This window comes from Xiphias gladius, chromosome 6 (genome assembly GCF_016859285.1).
Source record: "Xiphias gladius isolate SHS-SW01 ecotype Sanya breed wild chromosome 6, ASM1685928v1, whole genome shotgun sequence".
In the NCBI taxonomy this organism is placed as follows: domain Eukaryota; kingdom Metazoa; phylum Chordata; class Actinopteri; order Istiophoriformes; family Xiphiidae; genus Xiphias; species Xiphias gladius.
The window spans coordinates 10299027-10318932 of record NC_053405.1 but is presented as its reverse complement, the minus strand read 5'-3'; the positions used below and the strand labels follow the sequence as shown (position 1 = coordinate 10318932).

The 19906-nt window shown below is 38.6% G+C and overlaps 1 protein-coding gene across 4 annotated transcripts in view; it reads right to left on the bottom strand.

Annotated features, from left to right (window-relative positions):
* rabgap1l (RAB GTPase activating protein 1-like) overlaps positions 1-19906 on the bottom strand; it is a 120724-nt gene that overhangs the window by 47681 nt on the left and 53137 nt on the right. For all 4 annotated transcript variants that reach the window (XM_040127766.1, XM_040127765.1, XM_040127763.1 and 1 more), the window contains one exon: positions 228-341. In XM_040127766.1, coding sequence (XP_039983700.1) covers positions 228-341 — 114 coding nt within the window. The remainder of the gene's footprint in view (positions 1-227; positions 342-19906) is intronic.

The following is a 19906-nucleotide window of genomic DNA, read 5'->3' as shown; positions in this document are numbered from 1 at the left end:
ATATCAGAATTAGCTTCTCATCTCACATTATTTGATTCTCGTCAGGAAAGTTTTCAAAAATGTCCAAACACAGCATGAGTTTGTACAGAGATGATGCCACAAAGAAAGTGAGGTAACAGTATTGTCTAATCTGATTAGTGCTGATTTGATCAGTCAAAATATCTGGATATTACTGACGGCCAACTCTGCTGCTAGACGGATGCCCCTCCACATCTTCACAGGCTCACCTTGCAGATCTTGTACAGTGAATCCTGTCCATCTCCATCAGAGTCCTTGAAGTAGTCGTGTGCGGGGAAGGTGCGGTGGATGTCCCGGGTGATGACACCCTCCTGGGCTGAGTCCTGCAACACACATGGATTATTATACGCTATAGACATGAGATCAAACTAAAGTCATATTTAGGAACACATTGTACTGAGTATTGTTGTTCTGTTTATGGGTGAAAGAAAGAATTTTTTTAACTCATCACACAGGACTTAATGATATTTTCACTGATAATGCTTTTACATATCCTTTCTGTTTGTAAATGTTTACATAGAGTAGAATTTTGCTCAACTCATAACCAACCGTATAAATTCCCAGCTATGTTACAAAGCAGCAACACAGTGCTATGTCACTGTATTTGTTTGCGTGTGTATTAGTGTTTGTCCCATTCCTCCCGCAACAGCACTCCCCAGGCCTCAGTCACTTAGTCTGCACTGTCTAATCCACAGCCACTGCAGTGTACACACAGAAACACACAACCGGCTGCTTGTTTTCCTATGCCTCTTCACTCACAAACACACATACATACACAGGCAATCTGCTATTTCCCCCTCACTTTCTACTCTCACGCAAACACAGTAAGTTATAGGCACACTGTCACACACACAGTGCGAACAGTACCAGAGAGAAGACTGGCAGCACAGCATTCTCCAACAACTCACTGTAAGCTGCAGATAAAGCAACCCTGAGCCTGACTGGCCTTGATGTGTGTTTGTGTGTATCCGGGACAGAATGGGAGTCTGTGTGTGCGAGAGCATGTGTGAGTGAGAAATTTCATCTTTCTTGCTTCTTTCCTCTCTTTGTGTCCTGACAACAGAGAGGAAAGAAGGACAGTATTTAAGTAACACCCTCTGAGAGAGGAAAGGCAGTCTGCTGCATGTTTGTGGAAAACCTTGCAGAATTATCATGCTCATGTGGTGAAAGGTGAGTAGGTCACCTATTTTTGCACATAATAGGACTCTTGACTTTGTCTCCATTTCCTCCATTGGAATTACTTTAGGAAGGGATCTCTTTATGGTCAGTATAAACAGGAGGAATGATTACAGCAAGCAAAACCTGTTTTAGTGAACATATGAGCACATAACTATTGTTTTAAGACAGACCTGAAAACCTGTAAACCTATCCTTTAAGAAGTGGAGAACCTCTCTAATGTCAATGACCCTCAAAAGACAAATTTAAAGTTCAAACATATCTTTGCATGACTTTTAATTCAACTTTATACAGCTTCTTAGGTTGTTGTTTTCGGGGGGGCGGGTTGTTGGGTGTTTTTAGAGCTAAAAAGACTGAGTCGAATAGTTAATTACCAGAAAACTCATCTGCAACATTTTTTTTTGCAATTTTTTTCTTCTCAATTAAATGTTTTGAGTTACATTTTACAGAAAAAAATTCTCAAATTATCTGGTTCCAGCTTTTCAAATGTCAATATTTGCTGGTTTACAATAGTATTCTAACATTGTAAACCGAATATCTTTGAGTTTTGGACTGTTGGACGGACAGAAAAAGACATTTGAAGACATCAGCTGGGGCTCAGGGAAACTATGTTGGAAATTTTTCACGATCTTCAGGTATCTTATGGACCAAGCAATTAGTGAATTAATCAAAAATAATCTGTAGATTAATCAGTAGTAAAAATATTTTTTAGTTACAGCCCAGTTGTTAAGGCACTTAATTTAATTTTATTAATGTTACATGCTAATTTGTGTACGCTACACTCTTTGTTTTGGTGTAGTTTTGTTTATTTTTGTTGATCAACTTGACTTTTTCTGTTTGCAAACTCAATTTGGGAATAATAAAATAAATAAAATTCTAAATCTCAAAAAGAAATCTAGCCACAACCAAAAGTCTATGTCAGAATATAATACCTGACTTTAAATCACCCACTTTGTCACATTCTAATATGATGGCTCCCAATGTATGTGAAGTAATCATAAACAGAAATATACAGGCATTACAGTTTTATTAATCAATACTGCAGTTTGATATTACAGTCAATGATTAACTAAATATAATTCCTTGTTTGCCATGTTGCCAGTATCCTTCAATATGCTTATTTTCAATGAGTACAAATACATATGGTCTAAGTGCTTTACATGTACACACACACACACACACACACACACACACACACACACACACACACACACACACACACACACACCAAAGTGCTTGATAGAAGCCGCTGGCACAACTGTGTGTAATGCTTTAATGAGATTTGTAGTGTGGAGGTGGTGTGTGGTTCTGTGTATTATGTGTTGAAAATGGAACTAACAGTTTTACATTGTGTTCCTTCTGTGCCACATAAAAAACAGATGCAGCTCTTCAGGAATGAAGGCTGGTTTTTTTCTCATGTCTTCATGGTTGTCTTAACCTGACAGCAAAACAATATTTCCAAGATGTGACACAAAAGATTGAAATGTACCTTATCAAAGTCTGTCAAAATGTTATTTAGATTTGATGGAAGATGGAACATGGAGTATATCTGAATCCCTCGATTCATATGTGGAAAAGGTATTTTTCCAAGACCATCAGTGTCGACTTATAATTAAGGTAACCTTACATTTAGGGGGGATATGATAAGTCAGTTAATCGATTAAGTGATCAACAGAAAATGAACCAGCAATTATTTTTATAATCTATTAATCATATAGGTAACTTTTCAACCAAAAATCTCATACACTTGCTATCTGTGGGTTTTGACTTGTTGGTTGGACAAAACAAACTATTGGAAAACTACGGGCTTTAGTAAATTGCAAGGTACATTTTTCACAATTTTCTGACATTTAGCCCAAACAATTATTCAAAAGAATACCGGCACTTATCAGTTCCAGCCCTACTTACCTTAAACCAATACAGAACTAAAATTGAGCTTGAAACACCATATCCATCCATTATATTGATTTGTTTTCATCCTCACAAAGTACCGAGATTTTTATGGTGAGAAATACTGGAAACCTTTCTAACAGTTAGTGGATGTTTTCCCACTACTTTTACTTTGTTCACTAAAAGAATGTGAGATGCAATGAACATTTACATTGTTTGGTTTTCTTTCATATGTAAGAGAATAGAGAGTAGTGGATGACCACACAAAGAAAAGTTTAATTATTCAGCGAATAAAACATTACTTTTAAAATAATTATAGACTAATGATTATTGTATTAGTCTTTAAGACTTGGCCCATCAATAACAAAGTCATCTATGACACTGTAATTGCCATGGCAAAATCAGCGAGGACCACTAAGAATCTGGCTGACAGTGGAAGTTGTAAACACTTTGATTTAATAAACCATGCATGCCTCTACTAATTAACAGCCTCATTACTCAAAAAACAGCACAAAAAATGAGAAGAGGACGTCCTCTACTCTGCTTAATCTCCTCCTTCATGTCTTTCTTCTTGTAGTGAATCCTTTTTACCTCTTCAATTTCTCTTTACATATTTCCTTCTCTTATTGAATTCCATTCTCCCATCTCCTTCATTCCTCTTCTCATTTATCCCCTCAATTTTCTACTTCCATATTTTCCCCTCTTTTCTACTTCATTTTCTACTGTACCATCTCTTCTTCTGCTTTCTCGATTTACATATCTTCCTGGTTATATACTTCTCTGTATTTCATTTCCTTTTCTCTCCTTCCATTTCCGTCTCTCCTCCCCTTCTACTTCCATGTGTCCTAAATATTTTGCCCCATCTTTCATTTTCAATTCAGAAAGCAAGCATTCAAAGACATTTAAGCCCTATGGTCTCAATATGCAGGCTAACAAGACCGGCACTGTTTCTGAGTGATGGTTCACAAATTTCATGCACCAGTGTTCTCTTCCTGCAATGAAATTAAAAGAACTCAGGTTTTTTCTGTAATCAATTTCCGTAGTCCTGCTAAGCTGAGGAAAAAATATACACACTGTACACATATTACATTGTGTTTACTAGGTTTATAGAAATGTACCTGTTTTAACTGTGATGATATTTACAAAAATAATAAATAGTAACATCATGTAATTTGTTTTAGCTACAACAGTATCATGAGGAAGCAGTACGGGGGTTACTTACTTATTTTTATTAGTTACTTAATTATTATTGGGGTAACATATTCAGATTTTGTAAAAGGATGGAACTGTCGTTATCACTACAGGCACACACTCTTGGCGTAGAAATAGTTAGGTTGTAGCACTTACTTGCATACTTCACGTCTCTCAAGTTCATTTTGTTTTATGGTGGACTGTTACTTAAATTCACTGAAAACCTGAACTGATTAGTGTATACCTTTTCTTTCTAACTGCGTGCTGAAACACAAGTGAAATGTGCTGTTTATTGGGCTGGATGTCTGGATGTGTGTTTGTGTGTGTGTTTGTGTGTGCGTCTGTGTGTGCGTCTGTGCGGCTGTGTGTGCAAATGCTGAAGCTGGCAGCTCTTTGATCTCTGCAGGGAGGCTGAGGTGCTCAAGAGAAACTGCAGCCTCATCAGCAGCATCAGTTCTCAATCACTGTGCCCCAGCTCAACTTCCCTGCTGTACACTGTTAGTACAAACACAAAACAAAAACAATAAACTTCAATTCTTTACCCTACAGTATAACACTAGTTCTATGAGGACAGGCACAGCCCTACAACAGGCTCTAAAGGCTTGCTTTCTTGTTCTTGCACTGAAGATTTGCATGTACAGTACTGGTTCAGCTAATCAGGACAAACCCACTGATGCCTCGCAATACCAGCTGATTTAATGGGTGGCAAACGCTAACTGAGCATCAAAAACCTAAGCAGCCATGTGACCAGGTCAGAAGTCTCTGACAGTCTGTACTGATTTAACTAAGGTATATTGTGTATTTTCCTAATAGGCTATACAGGCTTAATGGGGGAAATCCAAAAGTGTTTGCCCTCCCTGTCATGGCTTGGGCAGAGAGCCCCACATTGTATGGCACCTCCAAGTCATCAATTTCTGAAGCTGGAGAGAGAGTTGGATGTTGTCAGTGACAGCTAGAGGCAGAGAGCTCAGCATTGTAACCACTACCTCCACCATCCAAAGGATCTTCAGCCTGAATATCTTTCCATTGCCGCCACAGGTGAATCAATGGAAGAGACAGACAGAGGGATCCAGAGGGCTGTTAGCAATGTGTTTGTTCCATTTTCAGACAGGGGTAAGGACAGGGGATCTGTGGCTGCGATAGACCAAGGTAGGAGAGGCAGAATCACATCTAAAGAAAGGACTAGGCTATTCTTGACTCCAAAACAAGTAACAGGAAGGATTGTTGGATCCTTCCTGACTGACAAAACCAATACATGCAAATTTCAGTAAGCTGCTCCACAGGGGTGACAAGGCAAGACTATAGAGCCTGTTAGACCGTATAGACTGTGTAAAATATAACTATATACAAATATTCATGAGGGCATGCACCACAGTCAGCATACTTGCACACAAATTTACACTGCTGAATGCATAAAAGCAACAACGTCAATGCAACCAAGTACTCGCAAACACATAATATCAACTTCACTCGGACACAAACACAAACATAACTGTCTATTGAAACAGATCATTTCTGTTATAATACACATATTACACATATTAATAATAAAAATATAGATAATGCTGGCTAACATACATACTCTCTCACCTTTCATCTGTACACAAATGAGCAGGAATGCTATACATCAGCACAGACTCTGAGTATTTTTGTAGATGACATAATAAATATGGAGGGATTAAAAAACATTAGAGCAAGCAGGGGGATTACATCAACACTGTCACACATCAGACATTCAATGTACTGTGTGTTCGTATAAATGTTGGTGTTTCTATTCGTTAGTATTGTGCGTACTCGTCAGGTTTACCCCCTGGTGGCTTTTAAAGTAACTGACTGAAGGCGGAAAACAAGACAGGAAAGGAGATGGAAGTAAGGAAATAAAGAGTGGGAGAAGCAACGAGCAAGGGGGGGAGCGAGAGACGGAGAAAATCAAGACAGATAACAGAGGGAGGGAGAGAGAGAGAGAGAGAGAGAGAGAGAGAGAGAGAGAGAGAGAGAGAGAGAGAGAGAGAGAGAGAGAGAGAAGTCAGGAAAGAGAGAGATAAAGAGAGGGCAGAGAGATATGTACACAGAGGGGAATGAGAGGCTTCCTCTAATTGTAGCCTGGGGGCTTGTTGGGCAGACAGTCCATTACTCAGACCTCACCAACAGGTAACCTACTTAACACACGCAGCTAAAAATAAAAACTGCTGATGTGTCCAATGTGTCCAAACCTGCACTCCACCTCCATACCCCTCTACGCTCAATAGCATTTCATTTAGAGTCAAGAGGTTTTTCTCTGCACAAGAACTGTCTGGAGACACATTATAGCCATACAAAAGCAACACTCTTGTGACTGTACTGTCAAACCAGGTTTATTTATAAATCACTGTTGATTTATAAATCAGTCTCTGCTGTGCTTTACATACATGATTTGTTAAGCATGTTATGTTTTGTATGAATTCAAAATATAAGGCATATTAAAGAGGCCTTTAGTGTATACTTTTGCATGACTTGAACAACTTAAATGTGTACATCCCGTTTGGAGTGGTTTATTGAACTCTACAGTGTTTTTGCTTTATGATCAGTTCTTTCATCAAATTTACAATCAGGTCTTTCAAGTCTCCTTAACCCCTTTTAGTCATGGCTTGGAGTTTAAGTTAATTTACATAGCATATTTTCATACAAAATGCTGTTCAAAGTATTTTTCAAAGGAAAAAAGGCTGGGCTTACAGCAACAGAAGCAGTGTTGAAACAATTTAATAATAGGCTGACTGACAGGAAATTAACTCAACCATTTTGATAATTGTATAGTCATTTATCAGTAAAAAACATGTAATAAGCTTTTTAAATTTGCAGATTAGCTGCCTTTTGTATTTGTAACATTGTAAATTAAATATCATTGGTTTAGTGGGACAAAATTGGAAATTTGACAATGTTACCTTGGGCTCTGGGAAATTCTGATTGGCGATTTTCACTAGTTTCTGACATTTTAGATGAAGAACAATTAGTTGATTTTTAAAAAAAATAGAGGAATTGATTGTGAAAATACACATAGTGTGAGTTGCAGCCCTAAACAAATGGATAAAATAAAGAGAAGAGCAGATGTATTAACTAACAGCAGACAAACAAAAATAAACAAAAAAACGATAAGATAAATTAATTACTTCATGAAGACACTAAACCGACCAAAAATGTTTTGAGATCTAGCCACAATATATGAAAAAGAACAGACTCCAGTGGCTGAAACTAAACTGCTTCTGCTCCGACACTAGGGCAGCAAAGCAGTAAAAGGGCAGATGGGTATTGGGGATATTTTAAATGTTAATCACTACCTTGAGAACATCACTACCTTTATATTTAAGCTTGAAAGCAACTCAAACGAACACCTGTCATTTTATGACAATTAAAAAACAATTAATTCAGAAGCGGGTACAGCTGAGTTGACATTGAATTTTTTACATGTCAAGTCTGCTCCTGCAGCTAACCGTTCAAGTCCTCTGTCCACTTATTGTTTGCCTTGCTGGCTATTAAGCTCTCTTAGCTTCCCCATGTCCCCAATGGGAGGAAAGATGAAACCAGGGACCTTTAGGGACCACTGGTCACTCATCTGAGGCGAGCTGACACTGATGACTAGTGACCTTGGTAAGGTCTAGTCATGCTGTCCACTGCAAGTCTCAACAGTATCAGGTAGACAGTGCTAGTTTTTCAACTGAAAGAATATCGTGTTGTACCTGCACTGGATCTACTATTACAGTATACTGTGGTATAGTATCAGGACTCAGTAAGCCTGAAGAGCACACATTTGCACTTTTCAAGGCACCAAAACATGCTTCAACTTTATTACCAACCTCTTGCTACTTACTTATCATTACTGTATAAATAAGAACTGAAAGAATAGAGCATTGTACAACATATGTGGTTTAAAAATTACTAATAAAAAAGTAAGAGATACCCCACAAGTTCTGAGTTCTTGTTTTTGAGAAGAAAAAAAGTCTTTACTTGACCTTCGTTAAAAAAAAAAAAAAAATTATAGATAGGGGGTTTACAAGGTTCAAATTGCTAGGGAAAATTATTTGAACTTGTGTTGGTTGGAGATGAGTAAGGATGTCAGTGACCCAATGAGTCAAATATTTGACACTAAGGACAGTTGACTTGTCGGGGTTTTCTGCATGTTCTGAGGCTATAGTCATTTTTTAAACATGATACATGTTAGGAACAAAATGGAGTATATTCAGAAAAATTATGCCAACACTTATGTGTGCTTCACAGCACAAGGTCAATATGTCAACATTGTGCTTTAGAAGCATGAGTCAGTCTGTCCATCAACAGCACTGAATCCCATCAAAATGTCCTTGAGCAACATAATGAACCACCTACCTGCTCTCACATTCTCACTCTCTCTCGATTTAAGTGGTAGTTAAATGCCTGAAATGTAAAAATGTAAATGTAGAATCTCGGAAGCAGCTCCATCTCCTTATTATACCATTCTAGAGAAAGCACTGCGCTCTTAAGTTACCCTTCTCCTCTGGCAGTTATGTAACTCCTGGGTGTGGAAGGGGTCCATGGGTGCTGGCTGGTGAGCCCCTCGCCAGAGAGGCAGCCAAGCTTTGTTAAACCGATGAGGCGGGAGTGAAATCCACTGGGTGCAGACAGCTGAACTCTCAGACCCCACTAAGTCCTGAAGTGACAGCCCAGCCAATCAGAGATGATGCTGCTAGCATTAAACTGCTGGAGGCAACCATGAAGACAGATTGTTGGATACAAAGTCAAACTGTTTGTACAAAATGATTAGAGAGGGAGAACAGCTAGACAGAAGAACCTAAATGTTTTACTTAACAACTCCAGCAACTGCCACTTTTAGTGAAACAGTGATCACTGGATATGATAACCCAGTCTGTAGCTGGAAAACAATGGCTTTGTCACAAACAAAAGGTCCATCTGAATTTGAAAGTGTTATTGTTCACACAAAAGACTGCCATTGTTTTTTCTACCATATGAAGACATTTCTAAAATATGTCTAAAAGAATGTCTAAAAAAAATTCACTGTACTCTAGGAGTGGGTGATTTGACATTATATACCGTGAGATTTTACCATACTGTGAGACAGCCCTTGGACATCTGTGGGTGTATTAGATCATTGTGAGCAATGTTGAAAATTAATGGCAATTTGAGTTTTTATGGTTCTTTCATTAATGTGATAAAGAACCATGATATGTAAGGTCTAAATTTGGTTGATTAACCAAAAACAGACCTTAGATTTTCTTATTACTATACTATAATTCCACAGTAGAGCACATAGGCAGGACGAGTAATGTTACAGAGGCGAAGACGTGTAATTCCAAGGGAAATAATGTGATGTCTCCAGCAGTAAGTAAAACATTTTTTTTTTATACGAAGTTGGCAAGGTAATATTTCCAATGTTATTTACATTTCATTATTATCATGGTGTAGCTCCGTTCCTCGTGGGTGAGGACGTGGAAGAGGGAGAGCGGTCAGCAGAAGCAGATGAAGAGGAAGAGGCAGAGGTTGGAGTGCAACTAGTTCCAGCACTCTGCTCTGTGCACGAGCACTATTGCTGATTTGCTGAAACAGTGTTTTGTGGTTCGGTCTGAGCCTCTTTGTTTGTTTCTCATTTACAGAGCCAGGGCTGTGTACAAACCAGATTTTTTTTTCAGCGAACTCAGAACGGACAGCCAGCAGACAGTGAGTAGATATTTACTGAATTTGACAAAAATTAATAATAATAATGTGTCAATATGAATACTACATTAGATACGGCATATCTCTGGACAACCACAAACAAATACCAGTAAATTAATTTAGTTGGACACCAGCTGAAATTCTTTATCTTGAATATTCTCAACAATGGGAGGCTGCAGCACCCTACTGGTGTCTAAGGTGTGAAAGCTTAAGAGGGAGGGAAGACGCGGTCGCAACTGTGTTAAATCAGCACAGGTTTTTGGATTGTAGCTACTGAAAAACAAATTACTGTATAAACATCCGATATTTTTTTCAGTTTTATCCCATTCAAATTCAATTATCCAGTGTTTTTTCCCTGAATCTTATTGTTGTCAGGGGAGAAAAAAAAAAAACTTTAAAAAGGTGCTATATGTAAATGTTGCTATCCCTACTTAGCCAACAATAGCATTAACAGCTGTTTACTTACTAGTCTAGAAGAAATGTTGTAAATTCGGCACCAAACTTAATTCCTGCATTTTACTGGCGGAATTTGCAAAAGCTGTCTCCAGGGGTGGAAAGTAACGCCATTGTTAACTCTTGTTTTGCTTTTATTTTTTTCTTTTTTTTCTTTTTTTCATTTTTTCTTTACTTCTACTGAAGTTAGTATGCTAACCAGCAAGCCCCAGCCATCTCGTAATGCCACTTTACAATAGTCAGTCACTGCAATGTCCAGTCTGTCCTCAGTTCAGCATGAGAGTATGAAGAAGTAGTGCTGCCCAGATGGTGTATTCTAACCTCTTGTCTTGTAAACACATTGATAACTGAAGCTTTTTGGTAAGTAAACAGCTGTTAATGCTAATGTTGACTATGTAGCGATACCAAAAACTTACATGTAGCACCTTTAAACAGCAAACAGTATCATGTCACTACAACTCTCCAGTAAAACAAAGAGTAATCACATTTTCTTATGTGGCTTAACAGCTCACAACTGCAAGTTTCAGAGCAGTTTTTACCGTACAACACAATCCTGAAGCCGATGAGAGAAATCATTACAGTTCTGTTTGTATTACTCATCTTCATATAACTGTCAAACCTAATTATTGATCCTGCTCTCACTCTGAAGGCTCAGAAGTTTTCTCCCCCTTCTCCCCCTTTCAGAGTGGTGGATAAACTGGATAAATTCAATGCACTTCGACACCATTGTTTCTGATAGGAATGAGGAAACAAAAGCAAGTAGTGTGCCGTCTCAGCCTGGCTTCAGATTGATTGGGAAGTGGTGCATTATGGGCCATGTTAAAGAACAGAGGCTGCGATGAACCAGTAGCATGGTGTCTTAAAGAGCACATCTGTTGCAGGGCAGCACCCTGGAACTCCTCCAGATTTGAGTCCCCATGAATTCAGTCTCTCGAAACTGGTTGGGTAAAATGTCTGCTTCAAAGTGAGGCAGCATCGTTTGTTTTGTTATGGACATCAAACTAATTTAAATGGAAAAGATCAGTCTACACAGTGTGCCAAAAACGTAGTTTGATAAAATTCTATAAGAATCTGAATAGCAAAGAATGAAAAGTATTTTATGAAGGGATGGAGAAATGACTTAAAAGGTAGACATAGCAAGGGAGGCAGGAGGACACATGGAGAGAGTAAGAGCAGAGTGGTAGCTGAATGACTGTCAGCCAGAATGTTAGAGAGCCTCTTCGTCTTTTGGATAGGTTGTAGTTCCTTCAATGGAAGGCTAGTATTGAACGTTACAAACATGTTGAGTTTAGATCACGAAAACCTCACATAAACAAACAAAAAAAAAAGGGAAAAAAAAGAAAGAAAAGGAGCGAGGAAGGGGTAATCTGACAAATAAGAGACACTAATTGTGGTTACTTCTGGATAAAGTGATGTCACATCTTACCCTTTTTGTATGTGATTTTGTATCCGGGTTATGCAACTTTTGTTTGCTCTTGTAATCTTCCTGACATTTGACTCACATGTCTGATTGCCTTTAGAGAGAAAAGAGGCATCTTCCTCAGGTGGTGTTATTACAACAGAACCAAAAAGCAACAAGCCACGCAGGAAGCATGAACCATACTCTGTCCTGCTTCAGCGAGCCTCCGTGCAAGGAAACTAAACACCACCTGCTATACTGTCGCTGCCTTGTTGTAGTAAAGACTGGTTTGTCTGTGTGGTTTGCCATTGGAAAGGCGTGGCTCAGAAGATGGGTGCTGTTAGGGGAAAAATGTGTGCTCAGCAAACCCTTCCTTGTGAAGCTAAATATAAAATGCTTTCTAGGCAATTTAAAGGTCTGCCATTAATTTCCACTGAGGCACCTTCTGACTTTCTTAAAAAAATAATGGTTTCAGGAAAACCCACTGGGCTGAATGAGGTACAAACTATATCTTACTTGACAGCCGATCAACTCAATTAGCCACTAATAGAATTTTGAACATAGTTCGAATTGTGCCATCTCTTTTGTCTAACAACTACTGAAAACATCAGATTAAACTTTAACATTCCACGTCAGGAATTTCTGTGAAAGTTTGTAGCTCTGAAGCTTGAAAAACATGACCAGGTCCTTGGATTAAAGAACTGATTCACTTTTAGAAAAACTCCTAAATTGCCAGATTAATGAAGATTTTGTGTCTAAAACCAAAAAATGTCTTGGTCTTACTTTGCTTTAGATTCCAAAGAAAAGTGCTAATTCTAAAAGTATGTCAGGTAAAAAAAAAAAAAAAAAAAAAAGACTGTATTATAACTTCAGAGCCTTGCCTCTAGTCATAACACTGTCAGACAGCCAGGCATAATAATGACACCACCCCTCTCTGCTGACACACCTGGCCCCCCCAAACATTCCCTCATTGCTCTTCATTTCAGTGGGACACAGTGAGATAATCTATTGGTGTGATATTCAGAGGATGGCAGCCCAGTAATTAAAACCAGCTCTCCCTGAGGCATTTGTCCTTGGTTGCTGGCAAAGAAGTTTCTGGAGGCTTCCCTGGAGGTTTGAGGGTGCGGGGTTGGGATGCTGGTTTGGGATGCTGGTTTGGGAGTGCTGGTTTGGGATGCTGGGTTGGGTGGTGGGGCAACAGCTGGCCCGGCTGGCAGATTGCAAATTCATCTGTCTCTGTATCGCTGCCGTGGCATTTTAATGGTCCGGCTGGTTCTGCATTTCAATTAGCCGAGTTGGAAGTGCAGACAGTGTTCAGGCAGAAAGCAAAAAACGGAGAACTTCTAATTTTGCTTGCAGTGGCATTGGTGACAAGCAAACAGGTTGGAGCAAACACTTAACAAAACAGAGAGCTGAGGGGTAACAATGCTGTTACTAGGAGTAGAGCTTTTGGTTAACACCTTCCTTCACTTCTCTTTTTAAATTAATGAAATATTGCCAAAACAATAAGTTGATCCCAAGAAAATTAATCACCAACTGATTAAGTAATCTATCAAAAAAAAAAAAAGCCATCTATTTGCTTGTTAAAGCTTCCTGATGAAAAAAAAAAGTCAATGTATGAAATACTGTAACTCTGTAACACTAATTGTCTCACAGGAGGCTTTAAAATTTTAACACAATTACAAAAAAACAAAACAAAACAGATTAATCAATAATGATTCAACGATGATCAGTCATAAGTTGCAGGCCTAAAATGAAGATTCACAGAGCTCATGGAAGCCTCTTTATGTCTTTTGAAAAACAAGAAAAAGTTTTTTTTTGTTACATTACTACTTGAATTTCCTCCACAAGCTGAAAAAGTGCAAGACTACCTCATCCTGCTTGGCACTTTGTAGAGTGAGGCTGTGCCCCTCATCTCTACTGGCTTTAGCAGCATCAATGCCACTCTTGTGTTTATTTGAATGTAGTGTTAAGGTTTATTAACTGCAAAAGTAATGTGGTGTACCCGACAGTATTTCTAGGATATATAATAGTATTATGCTGCAGCACCCTTTGAAATTTTGGTTGCCTTTGTGAAGCGATTTAAAAAAAACAAGACTAGGTCCAAATCTAGTATATGGCTGGACCGCCCTTTATTTGTTTGCTTCTCACCTAAAGTCTGTGCTCACATAAGGGATAATTTAATACAGCTGAATTCCCAATAAAGCTGTTCTCATTTACATGTTTTCCATAGACGCATAGAGAGGTGCGCTTGCAGAGGGTACCCTGACCTCGCGTTTTGGGGCTATAATGGCAAATCTATTCTACACAAAGTAGCTAAGGTTTGTCCAGAAAGTTGCTAAATATGTTGCTTGGTGCTTTTGTGAAGAAAGTCGCTAAAAATGTGACAAGTCTGTAAAAGTAGCGACAAAGGCTCTAAGTTTGCTACACTGCCTGTAAACATCCCCTGATGACCCAATAGAAACTGTTTGCGCCTATTTGTTTTGGAGGAGCAGCGACCAATGGTGTAACGTCAGCACTTAGTCACGTGGCATTTGGCCGACCAATGGTGTAACTTTATCATTCAGTCAGTCAGTCATGGATGCTTGCATTTAAAGGACTGGCCCTACTGCGGTCCAGCCAAAAATACTCATACTGTAGTAAACTATGCACAAAAAGTAATGGATGTGAAAACCATGCTGTACTGTTCCTGGAGCAGGATGAGATGCCCCCCCCCCACACACACACACACACATCATTGAGAGAGGTCAGCAGAAAAAGTGCAACCCCCCAGGTATCTGACATTTTCTGTGTGTTGTGGTTTTTACTGGCGGATATGAGTTGAGTCTCTGTTATGTGGGGACAGAAGACCCCAAAGGATGATAGAAGTGGAATGGAGGGTCAGACACTCAGTGGGTCCATGAGAAAAGATGGAGAGACTTGTGTGTGGATGTGTATAAAGTTATGTGAATTGTTGTGTCTCTATGTGTAGACGGGTCTGTGTCTTTCAATTCACTTGTTACTTGTGTAAAAGAAACAGCCTGTACAGTACTGAGATGCAGATACAACACATACACACAAACCAACACATATGGTTTTATACATCCTTTACTGCCTCCATCTTCCTTCCCTTGCATCTTCAAAATAAAAGCGCATGCGAATAAATAATGAAGACGTTGCTATTTAGGAGCCAATGTTAATATCCATTTTAATTGCACCCTATTTATAAACTTGAAATAAACTCTCTGAAACCTTGTTGCTTCTTCAGATTCTGGGTTTCCATAGCGACACAGTGCCTCTTATTCCTGATGTTCAGTTTGGAAGAACCAGAGAGACAATTGAGACACTCAACTGTAACCAGGGATATGGTACTGCCAGCTATGGATATAGCTGGCAGTGTTATCTATGTTTACATTTACAGAATGACAAAGAGAGTACAGCTAACCAGAAACTAAGTATTAAACATTTTGTGGTTCTGTCTTCATGAAAATGATCCCAAAATATTAATTCCTAATTAATTTGTACTTGTACAATGTATCTAATGTGATCCCAAGTTTTGAAAAACAAAAGCAATACTGGAGTAGTTGCAGATATTTAATAGCTAACAGGTACAAGCTCCCTTGTAATTTGCATAGTGAAAAGCAGCCCATTAGTAGCATCAATTTCAGTCCTCCATCACTGCCTTCTCAGGTTGCGTTTAGGTCAGCAATTGGCACCACACAGAGCCTAATGCACAATCACTTAGTTACAGGCGAGTCAAAGATAGACTTTAAGCGTAGAAACATGCTTCAGGTCACAGCTACAATGTATAACACAAATAAAATGTTAGCTGTTACGTGGCCTGTGTACACAGCTGTATTGATTATTATAGAAATGTATCTGTTCCATCACACAGGTGTGAGAGACGACTAAAAATGCAGCTGACACACCTCCTGTGTAGACGAGCCATAAGCATATTTTAATATTGACTTACTGACCTTAACTTGTTATTTTATAATGGCTAACCTGGTCGAGCATTACAGTTTGCACCAAAATGGAGTTGTTTTTAATACCGAAATATCAGGAGTGAGAAGCTTAATCTTTATCATTAACCTGATTACTAAAAAAGATTGGAGCAAACTGGTAGCCAAATGGTTACATTGCATGCCACATAATCCCTGGTTCGACTCTGGTTGGAGATTTTCGTTGGATGTTAGACATTTCTCTTCTGACATGACGACACACACATATACTTAACATTGTAGCCATTCCTTTTTCACATTCACAACGTACAACATGAGTAGCAGTGAACCTTGTCTAGTAAAGCCAGGCCACTTGTTTGTTAAGTATAGAATGCAAACATTTTCTAGAAAGATTCAAAGTTTTTTTTAAAATCCTGTTTACATCCTCACTCATCAAGCACTTAATTAGGAACACCATACTAATACTGGGTGGGGCTCCCTTTGCTCAAGAATTGAGGTCTCAATTCTTCGTGGCGTTAATTCCACAAGATGTTGGAAACAGGCCTTTGAGATTCTACTCAATGATGACATGACTGCACCACATGCAGATTTGTCAGCTGCACATTCATTTTGCTCCCATCCCAAAGGTGTTCTACTATATTCAGATCTGGTGACTGGAGAAGCCACTGAAGTACACTGAACTCAGTGTCATGTTCATGAAATCAGTTTGAGATGACTTTTGCTTTGTGACATGGTGCATTATCATTCTCAAAGTAGTCATTAGAAGATGGTAAATTATGGCCATAAAGGGATGCACATGGTCAGCAACAACACTCAGACAGGCTGGGGAAATCAAACCATGACTGATTGGTATTAAGGGATCCAAAGTGTGCCAAGAAAACATTCCCCACACCAGGTTGGGTCCATGGATTCATGCTGTTGATGCCAAATTCTGACTCTACCAGGGTCAGAAATCCAGATTTTTCAGACCACGTTTCTCCAGTCTTCAACTGTCCAGTTTTGGTGAGCCTGTGCCCACTGAAGCCTCAGATTTCTGTTCTTGGCTGACAGGAGTGGAACCCAACATGGATTTTTTTTCCCGTATTCTGATGTTTGATGTGAACATGAACTGAAGCTCCTGGCCTGTATCTGCCTGATTTATATGGATTGCACTGGTGACACATGATTGGCTGGTTAGATAATTGCATGAATAAGCAACTGTACGGGTAGTCCTCATAAAATGCTCGATGAGTGATTATTTTCTGGTCAACATTAGTTGTACATATAAGACTACTGGTGGAAATAACTGGCTTGGGCCCAACATAGGTTATTTAAGTTTGATGTGGTTTCAGTAATAATGTACATTTTTTCTTTCTCAGCATATTTTCCCAGATAGTTTATTAACTGACTGCTGAACTTAGCAACAGGCCAGCTGGCTGATGATTAATTTAATAAAAAAAACAAACATCTGACGCACAAGTAGGCAATCAGTGTCACAGGTAGGCAATCAATGTCCACAAAAAAGGGAGTGAAATCTCAAAAAAAGACCAGGCACGCTGCTTTGTCAAGGTACAAAATTTTAAAAGTCCTTATCGTGGCAACATGATTAAAATGAAGACCACCATTTTGACTTTCTTGGTGGTGATTCATTTAGTTATTAACTAAATGACAGTGAGAGAGACTCAAATAACACACTGGTCATACATTCCAGCAAACATCACACACAGCTACCTTTTTATAATTATTATTATTATTTAATTCATTCACTTCCTTCCTCCTGTCCTGCAAAGTGCAACCAGGCTAAATGCCACAGAGGAAGAACTAGCCATATCAAAGATGGCCTGAGGCAAACTGCTGCACCATCACTACTAAATAACTATCTAACACAGCCAGGCCTAGTGTGCTACTATGAGAAACACGAAAGAGGGGAGGTAGGAGGAAATATGCTAAGGAGCCAAGGGGGTAATTTGACTGTCTTATGGTATTTAATTCAGCTAAAATGCCCTGAGAGGAAATTAGAGAAGCTGGCTGTACATCTGTTGGCAGAGCTTCAGTACCTGAGGTCTGCAGGGAGGTTAAAAGTAAAAAACATGCCTTTCCTCCACTGTCTGTCAAGGTGCTTGTATTTGACCTCTATGTGTGAAGAGCTTGAGCAAGAATATTGGTGCAAATAATGCCAAATCAAATTAAAAATGATGAATAGAAAAGAAATAAAAAGTATTTTAGATTTTCCTTTAGCATAGTGGTGAAGAAAGTGGATCGAAGCAGCGCCAAAGCCAATACTTTAACAAGCTCCGTGCTGCCACAATAAAATTCTTTTTGAACAGGAGAAAGAATGTCTGCAGTTCAAAGTGTCAGCTGTGGCGAGCTCAGTTGTCTACTAGTGTTGACCATGGAAGGAAAGAACGGAGGATCAATCACAGTCTGAGACAGACTGACAAAGACCTGAAATTTAAGGATTTGGTTTCACATATAAAAGCATCAAATTTGACACTTTTAGAAATATTGACCAATTTCATTCATCACTGTAAGAAATTACTTTGAATACAACACTAATACCAAGTGATTTCTTTGTTTTGGTTTTCAAACAGCAGGAAAAATGACCAACATTAGTGGGCACTAATGAGCAATAACAACCTTTGAAAGACTTCTTTAATTCCTAATGCTGTTTATTTGCTTTAACGCAGTTGATAAAAACCCATGTTGCACATCTTTTTTTACGCTGATATACTTTTCATTTAAACATTTTTGCCTCGATAAAAATAATGTAGATAAAAGTTACTACTACTAAATTTAGTTGTGGTAAATTTATTTTTTTATGTTGATTTACATTTTCATGGTGCCTCTGAGCATGAGGCATGGAGGGATTGGAAAGGTGAGGGAGAGAGGTGGTGCTGTAGATCACTGCGGGCAGTTTATCAATCAAAGATTTAATGATCATTACAGTGGTTAAAGTGAATCAATAACTGGCTGCTCTGTTCAGCTCCTGATGTGGATGCTGTCAATATAAATGTCTATTCTGTCATATTCCTTTCTAATATTTCATTGTACTTTTTTACTTGTTAAATATTGAATACTTTCGAGCCTCAGAGTCTTCTATGATTATAACTAAATCAAAAAAGTCTTTCTTTGAGATAATTGACACAATTATCTCAAAGGTAGTGCTGTCTGTAATAAAAAAAGAGCTATTTTACATCCCCTTGAATAAAAAAAATCTAGACCCAGTAAAATAAAGATGTATTTTATATTCATGTATGTTTGTGACAGCTAATCTTTTAAGAGTAGGTACAATATTTTCCAGTTAAAATAAAAAGTATTACCTCTATGCCACATTTTTTTTTTCTAGATATACAGTATTGCAAATACTTTTTTTCTTGTCTTTATGTGTTCATGTATTGTATCCATCCCATGCTTATGCCCTCTCAGTGTCTCTGGTGTGTGTCTGTGTGTGCGCATTCACTTATGTGTTTGTCTGTAAAAGGTCTCTGAGCGCACCAACCTCAGCCACAGCACAGGAGGCTGGCAGCTGGGCCCACTTACAGAAGAGGCTGGCATTCACTCAGACACACACAAAGACACACGCGCACACAAACACACAGATTTGTATTACTATATTTATGAGGGCCTGTATTATTTATGATGTAATGCATTCCCTAGCCCACACCCTTAAGCATCACAGCAACATTGCTGCCCGTAACTTTCATACTAATTTTAACCTAAATCTAAATCTGACATTAACCCAAAAGACTAGCTTTTTAAATAAGTCAGGACCATCCCTAAAAATGATCTCACTTTGCAAAAATATCTTCATTCTCAAAGACAACAGGCACAAACAACTCTAACCTACAGAGACAGCTTTTAAAGAAAAATTCTGGTCAACCTGTTGGGGAATATTTCAGTCTGGCGTAAATGGGATCCTATGCAGTTAGCCGCAATGGCCATTTTAGGGGGCCAATTTCTGTGTTAACTTTCGGTCAGACTCAAAGACAAAAGTTTGAAATAATTTGTGTAAAAATCTGTATTCAGAAAGCTGTGGGAGGGTTGTGCAGCTTCTCCAGATATTTGTTTTATGTTTTATGCAATTCCTTGTTTACCTGAATCTCTACAACAGAGGTGGCAAGTGAAATATTAGCATTACCATTAGAGTCACAAGAACCACATTTGTGGGATACACACC